This window comes from Silurus meridionalis, chromosome 27, assembly GCF_014805685.1.
Source record: "Silurus meridionalis isolate SWU-2019-XX chromosome 27, ASM1480568v1, whole genome shotgun sequence".
Taxonomy (NCBI): domain Eukaryota; kingdom Metazoa; phylum Chordata; class Actinopteri; order Siluriformes; family Siluridae; genus Silurus; species Silurus meridionalis.
The window spans coordinates 5715292-5727672 of NC_060910.1; the positions used below are offsets into that span (position 1 = coordinate 5715292).

The 12381-nt window shown below is 40.3% G+C and overlaps 1 protein-coding gene across 2 annotated transcripts; it reads left to right on the forward strand.

Moving 5' to 3' along the window:
* Positions 1-618: 618 nt before the first annotated feature.
* lrrc8ab (leucine rich repeat containing 8 VRAC subunit Ab) lies at positions 619-10803 on the forward strand. Of its 2 annotated transcripts, none has more exons than XM_046841176.1 (4): positions 619-795; positions 1879-2179; positions 2303-4406; positions 6758-10803. In XM_046841176.1, exons 3-4 carry the CDS (start codon positions 2310-2312, stop codon positions 7031-7033), a joined length of 2373 nt encoding a protein of 790 aa, XP_046697132.1. In that variant the 5' UTR covers positions 619-795; positions 1879-2179; positions 2303-2309; the 3' UTR covers positions 7034-10803. The 2 variants fall into 2 exon arrangements, with proteins under 2 accessions (XP_046697132.1, XP_046697133.1); XM_046841177.1 differs by lacking the exon at positions 619-795 and adding an exon at positions 1006-1081.
* The last annotated feature ends 1578 nt before the right edge of the window (positions 10804-12381 follow it).

Consider the following 12381-nt stretch of genomic DNA (forward strand, 5'->3'; position numbering starts at 1 on the left):
TCAAAACACCAGGAAATATGTTTCATGATTCCAAATAAAGCGACTTTTATTTGAACTCATCTTCAAGGATCCACTATCTTTTTGGATTTTTCCTCCTAAATCATTTGATATTATTTTTAACGTGGACGGTAAATCACTTGTTTTGGAGCCCTTCTGTATATTTATAACTAGTTATCGGTAAACATATTCATATAATTAATTTAGTAAACAATTAACATAATAAAATTGATACGTATTATTATTAGTGATTAACAACATTGTGTTTGTTTATGTAGACATATTACACATGTGGATTGATTCAGGTAGGACACTGAAGGCCTAAGTGTGACATGCATGGCCCACCACTGTACTGTACATTTGTATTTTAATGTGGAGGACAATTGGTAATTATTTTATGATTCTAACAAAAAAATTTTTTTTAAATATAGACGAGTATAGACATAAATTGGTAAAAGCCCTCTCCTAAAACCGATTTCAATTTGGTTCATTTTTTTCAGTTCCTCTTTCATGTGTGGTAGGGGTTTTGCTGTATCTCTTTCTGTCCACACGGTGGCAGTAGTGTTGTATTCCAGGCGCATTCCGCACACTTGTCTGAATGTTTACACAGCACCCTCCTGCTGCCCCTAGCGGTCTGGTCGTGAATCTATTCCGGGCAGAAGAAAGAGCGGCTCTTACCAGTTTATTCCCGTCTCCACCGGTGTCTTTCAGGGGGGTTTTAAAAGAGAGAACTGATCTAATTGGATTATGATCTAAAGGATGCTGATCTAAACATGATCGTCAAAAAGAAAAACCCGGGTAAGTTTTTGACGGCTAATGTGATGCTTTAATGTTATGTCTGAATATTTGTGATGATGAAAAACATGAATGTAATATCAGCTTTCCGGAGTGAAGGGCATGGGGGCAGGAGGGGTGGGGTTGGATGGGGTGAGCAGGGCGGGCACGGGGGGACCGGGGGGGTATTCAGGGGGGCAGGTTAAACCCAGCATGGTTCTGTCCCAAACCGAACACTAACCTACTAACACCAAAACAACCAGTACTGTATACAGCGGGTTCTCCAGCCTGTAAGACCACCAGGACTAAAGTAATTGCCCCCGACAGTCCTTTCTATGGTGCTGTTTCTGGGCGACTGTGTGGGTTAGTTAGAGAGCATCCATGTTGCTAAATCATGTGGTCTGCGTGACCTGCTGATGGTGTCACTGATGCTGGCTGGGTGGCAGTGTGATGGGGAAATAATGTGTGTGTGTATTTATAATATAATCAATTAAGATTTATTTATCTTTTCAGGAGGTCTGAAGAATTTTGTTTATTTCTGGTTAAATTGACATTATATTTAGGGCAATAACATCTCTCTCTCTCTCTCTCTCTCTCTCTCTCTCTCTCTATATATATATATATATCTGTGTGTGTGTGTGTGTGTGTGTGTGTGTGTGTATTGTATGTCTGCACACGTTGGAGAAGTGGTAGCTCAGTGTTTAAGGTGCCTGATTACTGATCGGACGGTTGGGGGTTCAAGCCCCACTATCACCAAGCTGCCACTCTTGCCCTCTCTATGCTTCAGAGTCTCTGTATCATGCCGACTCTGCACTCTGATCCCAGCTTCCAAACAAGTTTGGATCTGTAAAGAAAAGATTTTCAGTGTTGTAATGTATATGTGAGAAATAAAAGTCTAGTCTCTCTCTTTATATGAAATATGTACAGTATGAGAGCGAGAGAAAGATAAACACATAAAGAAAACAGAGAGAAATATGATCATTCACATAACTAGGTCTCTCACTCTCTCTATAGATAGATAGATAGATAGATAGATAGATATTATCTGTTTTCAGTACATCGAGCTGTCCTGGGGGTGTTGACGTTGGTGTGCCGTTATCTCGACAGGAAATCTGTGCCTCATCCTGACACGCCGGCCTGTGATGAGTGCAGATTCCTGACCGACCATGTGCGCTGTTAGGTAACATAACGGCGCACAGAGGAGCCACTGCTGAGCCTTTTCCCCTCCCAAAGACAAACAGGATCTGAACTTTGGGGTCATGGACTCCCTTTCCATACCGAGAAGAGACAATTCTTGAGTGTTATTAGCGGAAACGGTTAATAATAGCTGACAAGAAAGCCAAATTGTTCTCTTGGTGGAGCCTTGTTCTTTACAGATGAAACCAGCACAGAGAGACACCATCCTCTGGTAAAGCTGCTTTATTTTATTGTATTTTTTGTATATTTTCATATCACAAAATGGCAAAAAAAAAAAAAATGTGTTAATGTCCTGTTATTGATTGATTGATTGATTGAATTTGTTTTATTTTAGAAAAACAATGATTCCCATCACTGAGCTGAGGTACTTTGTGGATACTCAGCCTGCGTACCGCATTTTGAAGCCATGGTGGGACGTGTTCACAGACTATCTGTCGGTCGTGATGCTGATGATCGCGGTGTTTGGAGGGACCTTGCAAGTCACCCAGGACAAGATGATCTGCCTGCCTTGCAAATGGGTGGTAAACGAAACCTGCCGAAAGTATTTCGAGGCTGCCTTCGAGCCACAGGGAATCCGATACGACCTTGACAGGCACCAGTACAACTACGTCGATGCTGTGTGCTATGAAAACAAGCTTCACTGGTTTGCAAAGTATTTCCCATATTTGGTGCTGCTGCACACGCTGATCTTCCTGGCTTGCAGCAACTTTTGGTTCAAGTTCCCTTGGACCAGTTCCAAACTGGAACATTTTGTGTCCATTCTTTTGAAGTGTTTTGATTCTCCATGGACCACACGAGCATTGTCTGAGACGGTGGTCGAGGAAAGCGATCCTAAAGCTCTAGGGAAAATGAACGGCTCAATTGACAAAAAGGCATCATGTGTGAGTGAAGATGTGGAGGCCAGTGTTTCCATGCTGTCCACCACCAAGTCTCGTTTTGAGCAGGGGATCGTTGACCACTCTGAAAATGGTGTCCTGGACAAAAAAGAGGGTGAACAGGCTAAGGCTCTGTTCGAAAAGGTTAAAAAATTTAGGCTCCATGTCGAGGAAGGAGATATCGTCTACAGGCTGTACATCCGACAAACGATCATCAAAGTTGTTAAATTCATCCTGATCATTTGTTACACTGGCTACTATGTCCACAATATACAGTTCAGCGTTGATTGCAGTGTGGACATAGAGAATCTCACTGGCTATCAGATGTTTAACTGCGCCCATCCGCTTGCCACCCTTTTTAAAATCTTGGCTTGCTTCTACATAAGCCTTGTTGTTGTGTATGGGATGATCTGCATGTACACGCTCAGCTGGATGCTCCGGCGTTCCCTCAAGAAATACTCCTTTGAATCTATCAGAGAAGAGAGCAGTTATAGTGACATTCCGGATGTGAAGAATGACTTTGCCTTCATGTTACACATGATCGACCAGTACGATCCGCTCTACTCCAAGCGCTTTGCGGTCTTCCTCTCAGAAGTCAGTGAAAACAAACTCCGCCAGCTCAACCTTAACAACGAGTGGACCCTGGACAAGCTCCGACAACGAATCACTAAGAACTCCCAAGATAAATTAGAGCTGCATTTGTTTATGCTTAGTGGAATCCCGGATACAGTGTTCGACTTGCTGGAGCTGGAGGTTCTGAAGTTGGAGCTTATTCCAGATATCACCATTCCTCCTATTATTGCCCAGCTCATAAATCTGAGAGAGATGTGGTTGTATCACACCCCGGCTAAAATAGAAGCACCAGCTCTCGCATTCTTGAGAGAAAATCTGAAATCCTTGCACATAAAGTTCACTGACATCAAAGAAATACCTCTTTGGATCTACAGTTTAAAGAATCTGACAGAGCTGCAGCTCACGGGGAATCTCAGCGCTGAGAACAATCGCTACATTGTGATCGATGGATTGCGAGAACTAAAGGGTCTCAAGGTTTTAAGACTGAAAAGCAACCTGACCAAACTGCCACAGGTAGTCACAGACGTTGGGCTCCACCTGCAGAAGCTCTCCATCAACAACGAGGGCACCAAACTGATGGTTCTTAATAGCCTGAAGAAGATGGTGAACCTGACCGAACTAGAGCTCATTCGCTGTGACCTGGAGCGCATCCCTCATTCTATCTTTAGCCTTCACAACCTGCAGGAGATAGATCTGAAGGACAACAACCTGAAAACCATTGAAGAGATCATCAGCTTTCAGCATCTTCATCGACTCGTATGCCTGAAACTGTGGTACAACAAGATCGCCTACATCCCCATCCAAATAGGGACGCTGATCAACCTTGAGCGCCTCTGCCTGAACCGGAACAAGATTGAGAAAATCCCGAGTCAGCTGTTTTTCTGTCGTAAACTGAGGTATCTTGATTTAAGTTACAACAATCTCTCGAACATTCCAGCTGACATCGGAAGTCTTCAGAATCTGCAGTATTTTGCTGTAACCGCCAATCGGGTGAGTCAGAATGCTTCTGATGGTTTTATTTTCAAATCCGTCTTGTAGAGCAGTTGTTACCAAAATAAGCCCCATAAAACCACAGGTCCCTGGACATTTTTGCATTTGATATAGCTATAGCTTCAGCTTACCTTTACTGATCATAATTCTTCCTATTCTAATTTTTCTGCATGAAAAGAATTATGGAAATCAAACTCTTTGTCATGGTGTCAGTATTGCGTGATAGAAGGTCTAGTCAGCTTTTTGTTAAATAATGAATATTTATTCACAACTATTTGTATTAGTTGTTCCCCCTGTCCTAAGGGTCAAAAACTGGTGAATGTCTGTCTAACGTCTGAAACCTATAGACATTAGTCTCTGAGCTTCTTCCCTGGTGATGCTCTGACAGCCCATTACTTTAGCAGTCTACATTTCCTGCTTGTTCTTATAGGGTTTCATGCTCCATTTTACCCTCTCCAGGTGAAAAGCAGCTTAGTTGACCTGGACGTTGCAGAAAATTACACTTGTAAAAAATGTTTTTTAAGTTAGCTTTAATTCATTGTCTATCTGCACTGTGAAGCACCGTCCATTGCCTTTTAAAGTATCTGAGCAAATAATACAGACTTTGGCCAGCATTAATATGATCAGGAAATAGGAGCAGTTCTACCACATGACAAGGTGGTGTGCTTTTGTTTCATGAGCAGTTCCTTTCCTTCTCTAAATTCTTCAGTCTGGTACAAATTGTTCTCGTCTTTTCTTAGGATGTTGTTTAGAACTACACACAGATATTTCTATCACCGAGAATGTGCTCGTGATCTGGCTAACTGTTCAGATGAGTTTTTTTTTTATGGTAGATGAATTATTTTGACATCTACCATATTTATTTTTTTGTGATCTTCGAGAACTTTTGTTCTTTCTAAGCTTACTAGTGCTTTCATCCTTTTTATTAATGTGCCATATAGTTGATTCAGCCACATCTTGTATTTAAAAAAAAAAATGTATACATTTTAATCCTATTGATGACTGGGGAGTCAGAAAAGTTCACAGCAACAGATTCCAAAAGTAAATGCCACATCTTTATCTTCTTGTAAGTGAAATAATGAGAGATTAACATGCACCCGGGCCTTAGAACAGCCAATTCTCCAGTTACTTCTGGTGCAATAAAAAGGATAGACTATACCTAGATTTAGATGTGACAGTTACCTCAAATTAAAAGCTGAAACCCATTTTTTTGTTAAACACTAGAGATTGTTGACTGAGAAGAGTCAACAAAAAAAAAGATCGAGCACATCATATAAATGCGAGAAGAGTGTTCTCCTCACCGTGACCCATACACCGACTTACTGAACTACAAAACATCTCCAGATGTCTACGATTTTTTTTGTACAAACAAAAGAATTAAACAGATCATATATTGAGCTGCTGATCCACATAGCTCACAGAGATCACATGCTGGGCACAGAGCTGCATATCTCTGTGGTGTTTAAAAAAAACTATTTGAAGCTAAAAAACAGCATAAAATAGTAAAGATAGGCAGAGAATGAACTATTTCATTTAAATGACAGTTTTGAAATTTCCGTTCACAGTTTTTTAAAAATATTTTGTTTCCTTTTAAACGGCTTTGAGATAACAGAACAAAAAACAAAATGATTGTCTGAGGTGGTAACAAAAAGCTTTGAGACTAGCTTTGTTTACTTTATTTATCTGCATTTACACACCTTCTAAATAGCCAACTTGCACAGCAAAACCCTAACCCAGCGTTTCTGCCACTTATGGAATATGTCCTGGAAGTCTTCTTTTTCAAAGAGCGTCAAGCATCTCCTTTTATTCGTGCTGGATCTCAGCAATGGTCTCAAAATGGCGATTTTTTGTGCTGGATCTTCAACTGCGTAGTCCACGAAAGCCAAATGTGGCAAGTAGGATGGGTACAGAAGTGAGATCATGTGAACTGTTCGCCGACGATTGTTATGCACAAGTTGCCGAATGATTTGGACGTTTTTTTTGGGGGGTTGAGCTCGGTGAACGTCTCCCGCTCTTGAAGCACGCATGCCACTCAAAACACCTCGAACGACTCAGTGTCATGGCAAAAGTCTCTGTGTCAGATTTGCCCAGTTTCACGCAGAATTTCACTCTTTGTTCTGACTTGCTGTCTGTCCATGATGAAATCGCAGATGTAGTGACGCAAGCGGTCAAAAGCTTTTTGATACCACCTCATATTAATGCAAACGAACAAATAGAGACATTTTTTGAAGTAGATATGCATTCTCTACAGTGAAATATTTAATTTATTCCTTGTATTATGATGTACATGTATTCTAGATGTATTATCTGTTCACTCATTCTCTTCTCCTTCCTGCCTCTCCTCTGTGCAGATTGAAAAGCTTCCTCCTGAGCTCTTCCAGTGTAAAAAACTACGCACACTGAACCTGGGAAATAACTACCTGCTGAGTCTGCCTTCACGTTTCGGTGAGCTGATCAACCTGACGCAGCTGGAGCTCAGAGGGAACGGACTCGAGTGTCTGCCTGTGGAGCTGGGAGAGTGTAAACTCCTGAAGCGCAGCGGCCTGATTGTGGAGGAGGCGATTTTCAATACCCTTCCCACGGAGGTCAAAGAGCAGCTCTGGAGGGCTGAAAAAGAGGCAGCGTGAGAGCAGAATGCATATGAAGCGTACTGTCGCATTTGAATACAGAGCTGTACGGAGAAAAAGAGCACATGGTGGCACAGAGCGGGGTTTTAGGATTTAATATCGCAAGCAACAGTTATTAATGATAGAGGTGGAGGAGAAAGTAGAGAACATGCTGACTTGAGTAAAAGCACCACCACTCTGGTAATACTTCTCTCAAATAAAACGGTAATAGTATTCATCAAAAGTAGTCATTTTCTTTGTTTTTGTTTCCTTTCTTGGGTTAAGCCACCAAGTGAGAGATGCTGAGGACGTTAAACATTCTACATTTATAGAGTGATAGAGTGTTATCTATAGACCAGGGGTTTCATACATCAGCATTTTTTGAGTCTTCGAATGGCCACAATGTCAGGACATTCCTTTATTGTTTTTTTTTTGTTCTTTTTTGTTCTTTTTTTTTCTGGTATAATTTTCATCAGTTAACATTAATAATAGGCTTTGAAATTAGAATAATGGCTACTTCTAGTAAAAACCAGAAAACAGAAGGGCTAACAAATTCACGTGTACTATTAGGTTGTAACATTTATTTATTAAACTGTTTCTCAAATATAGGAAAAGTGACATGACATGTAGAAAGATATTTAATAATAACTCGCACAGCCTTATCTCTGCCATCTGCCTTGTGATCAAGACCAACGCCTAACCTGTATTTTTTTACACTCAACAAACTTAGAAGATTTCGATTTTAACCACAGCTTTAATGCTGATAGATGTGAACCCATGTGCACCGTACAGTCTAGACTCCCATATATGGCTGATGGATATATAATGAGTGTGCCGTGAATTCTATGTGTAATGGAAATTAGTAATAAGGAGTGTGCTACAGGCAGTTTCAATATTGTTGTATGAAAAGTTCACGTAGGCGAAGCAAACGATACGGAGGGCTGCATTCAGGCCCATGGGCTAATTGCTATAACCCATAGCAGCTTGTTGGTATATTTTATACAACCGGCAATCACGACTGACACTGAAATGCTCACTCAGCCAGAAAATGGCTTACCTGTAGTTTGTTTGGGTGTTAAGTCAAATCCTGTGGAGATTTTGGAGTTCAACGCGTTTACAGATCGTAATCACATGTTCATGAGAACTATTTAAAACTGAAGAGAGTTGATCAATTGTGCCAGGGATTTTCATCTGTTCTCACAAGGATTCTCTGTCTCCAGATATATTTTCTAATTAGTTGCTCAATCATAGCTCAGTGGGTGAGACTTTGGCCTTCGGTCTCTGAGCATCACCAAGTTGCTACTGCTGGACCCTTGGGCAAGGCCTGTAATCGTCAGCTGCTCAGTTGTAAAAATAATAATTTAAGTGTAGGTTGCTCTGGATAAGGGTGTATGCCGTATATGTGAGATATATATATTATACACAGATCAGGCTAAACATTATGACCACCTGCCTAATTTTGAGTTGGTCCCCCCTTTTCTGCCAAAACAGTCCTGACCTGTCGAGCATTAACAGCAATACTTCAGCACTTGTAACTACAGTACCTCTTCTGTTGAATCGGACTCCCCATGTGCATCAATGAGTCTTGGCTGCTCATGACCTTGTTGCCGGTTCAACACTTTCTTTCTTGGACCACCTTTGATAGATACTGACCACTGCAGACCAGGAACATCCCACAAGAGCTGCAGTTTTGGAGATGCTCCAACCCAGACGTCTAGACGTCACAACTTGTCAAACTCGCTCACATCCTTACGCTTACTCATTTTTCATGCTTCTAACACGCCAACTGCGAGGACACAATATTCAAATGCTGCCATAATGAATAGATAATCAGTGTTATTCATTCACTGGTCATAATCTTATGCCTAATCAGTGTATAAATATACATTATATATATGATGTTATGTTATGTTGAACCACATACTCACATACTGTAATAGGAGAACATGCCATTTGATACGTTCCACCCCTGATTAATAGCATGAAGGATGCACTTTGTTGTATTAAGGTGTAAAGTAAAGCACTGCACCCTCTGCTTTCAGGTGTCTGGATTCAGAAATAATGAAAACTGAAATATATTTGGGAGTGCAGTTTATCGTAATTCTCCATAGCGGTGATATTCTATTGAAAACGACTGCACACAGTTCTACCTTCAGTGAATCAATGCATCACGAGCACTTTATAATCCTGATTGTGACCAAGGATCACAATTATTACCTTTAAGGTGCGTTTCAAAGTGTACATCGGAAGCCTGTAAAATAAAATGGATGGAGGCAAGTAGGAATTTTATTTGCAACGTATAAACGTGATAACAATATTATTTAGTTTATTATGTTACCCAGTCTAAATGCATGCAAGACGTGTTTGTGAATATGTGTGTGTTTGTACACTTAATATAACCTGGCTGTCTTGGCACTGTAATTGGCTATACAGCCATTTTTTTTTATTAGTTAGATTATGAAGATAAGCTGTTCTGCTTCATGGAAGGGTTTGTACCCCAGGGTTAAACATGTTCATTCAGTCCACTTAATAATTTCAGCGGCGAATCCTTCGTTCGTTTAAGATAAAAAGGAACAGCTGAGCCACCAGTTCGTACACTGTCCGTGTTTGTGTATCTCTCCACTATAGTGTGTGAGACTCGGGTCAGTATTCGGTGTACTGTAAGTGTTTTTGGAGTGTATGCATGTTTACATCACTCGAATCAACAATGCAAATACGACAAACATGCTGAAACCTGTACACGCGATTTTTTCCTGTACACAAACTCACACACACGTGGGTGAATATCAATCTTTTTTTATAGACGACGACTTTTATTTTTGCGTTCCGTTATTCAGTGTCAAATTGATAACTTGTGCATTATTGTACAACTTCTATGTTCAGTGTTCCACATTCACTTTTGCACTTAACCTCACTGAAATTTACAAAGTTTCCGTTTCATTTCACCGTGAAGAAAAATGCACTGCTGATGAGACAATCAGAGACATATTGTGAAGTGCCATGCGCTCTGCTGGCCTGCGTTCATCTTTATGTAAACCCACTTTATTAGAATGAATGTTGTAGGTCATGTAGCACTGACTTTTCATGTAGCGAGTTAAGCTGCTTCTCGACAACCTTTTTTTTTTTTTCAATCATGCATTGTTACTTCAGTGTTGATGTTGTATTAGTACAATACACCGTTCCCTATAGAGTTTTCCATCAAATTAAAGTATAACTCAGGTAAATTCTACTCTGCTTCATACTCACTGGTTCATGATTCTGCTTCACCTTCTATGTGATTCAATGCCATTTCTACTTGTTCATTTGTATGACATTTGCTATGTAATGTTTTTTTTTTCTCTCGTTTAATATCTTGGAACTATACCTCCACCTATAATTCTCTGGTGACTTTAAGGGTCGTAGTGTGGACTGCTAGCTAGAAAAGTCCACTGAAATCTTTCTATCGTTATATTATTTTATCATTTAAAACCTTTTAAACACAGAAAATCTGCATCTAAGTGTTTTGAATGTGTACAATTCTCCTCTTCCAGTCTCATGCAGTGTAGCCATTTTCCTCACTGACTAAAATTAATATGATTTCTTGTACGCTGTTCTTTTTGTTTGTTTTTGCTTGATTTGCCCGGACAGCACCAACTAGTATTGTAACAATATTAGATACCACACGTCATGTACATTTTATTATTCTGGCATCGGTGTGCGGATGTTTACATCCTTTTTTCATTTCCTAATCACTTGTCATTATGTGGTTAATGTAATTGAAATTTATTTGATTGAAATTTATTAAACTCGAATGCAATGCATTTCATTGTTTCATATCAATGTCCTTTGAGTAACACTGAAAACGATTCACTGCTGCGGAAAATTACTGTAGAAATGCAGCTGTCGTGTTGCGTGTCTTCCCAGCTGGTGTCATTCGACAAAAGGTGGTGAGTTCAAATCCCAGCCACACCAATTTGCCAATCCTGGGCCCCTGCTCAGGGCCGTTATCGCCATAACTGCACAGTTGTATTAATGAGATCAATTGAAGTCATTATGTCTGCCAAATGCTATAAATGTATGCTGTTAATGTAACTTGAATCTCATAATCTCCCACATCATTCAGTCACTCCACGGACTTCCTCTAGTTCCTCTAGCTCCTTGCGTACAAAACCAACAACACACCTCCAACTGCTTGTGGGTTTTTTATCAAATCAACACTTTTGCTTTAAATCTTTATATTTCTTCATGTTTTATATTTGTTTTCATTGCCGCTAAATGGTATCCACTTATCACCTACATACAATTCAGTGTCAGTAGAACAGCAAGCAGAACATTTTGAGAGTAATAACTGATGGAAGAAACTACCGACTCTCACTTGCCCCAACACCTGTGGCCTTAATTGCACGACTATTTTAAGTAGTTGTAAAGAAGGTTTTGGGCTCATGATAATTGTGATAGATAATCAGTTTTACTCATTAATATCATTCTATTAATAGATTGGTGTCCTAAGAGTAACATTAGAGTCTTTTCAGAGTTGATGAAGGAAGAGTCTTGTGATGATAATAGAACATTATAGCCATAATAAATCATAGTACTTTGGATACTTGAGTAAGTAATGGAGAGTGTGTTAGAGAAGTGAAGAAAAGAGTGCAGGCAGTGTGGAGTGGGTGGAGAAGAGTGATAGCAGGAGTGGTTTGTGATAGAAGAGTATCTGCAAGAGTGAAAGGGAAAGTTTATAGGACTGTGGTGAGACCTGAGATGTTGTATGGATTAGAGACAGTGGCATTGAGTAAAAGACAGGAGGTGGAGCTGGAGGTAGCAGAGTTGAAGATGTTGAGGTTTTCGTTTGGGAGTGACGAGGATGGACAAGATTAGAAATGAGTTTATTAGAGAGACAGCGCATGTGGGACGTTTTGGAGACAAGGTGAGGGAGGCAAAATTGGGATGGTTTGGGCATGTGCAGAGGAAGGACATGGGGTATATCAGTAGGAGAATGCTGAGGATGGAGCCACCAGGAAGGAGGAAAAGAGGAAGACCGAGGAGGAGGTTCATGGATGTGGTGAGGGAAGACATGCAGGTAGTTTGTGTGACAGAGGCAGATGTAGAGGACAGGGGGGTGTGGAGACAGATGATCCGCTGTGGCGACCCCTAATGGGAGAAGCCGAAAGAAGAAGAAGTACATTTAAAGGCAAATAATTTTGTACTTTTACTAGTACAATTATTAGAAGTTTGAAGGGAGCACTTTTACTGGAGTAATATTTTACCTTGTGTAGCTCTACTTTAACTCAAGTACAGTACATCGTACTTCTTCCACCACTGTGCATTAAGTAGACAGTGAATTAGCTCTAGGCCTCAATTTCCCATTGTGTTTTTATAACATACGCAACCAC

Bases quoted from the DNA above. Each gene is read 5' to 3' on its own strand.
- lrrc8ab (XM_046841176.1), top strand. From the start codon at position 2,310: ATGATTCCCATCACTGAGCTGAGGTACTTTGTGGATACTCAGCCTGCG. The intron at 4,407-6,757 runs GTGAGTCAGAAT...TCCTCTGTGCAG, and splicing joins TTGCTGTAACCGCCAATCGG to ATTGAAAAGCTTCCTCCTGA.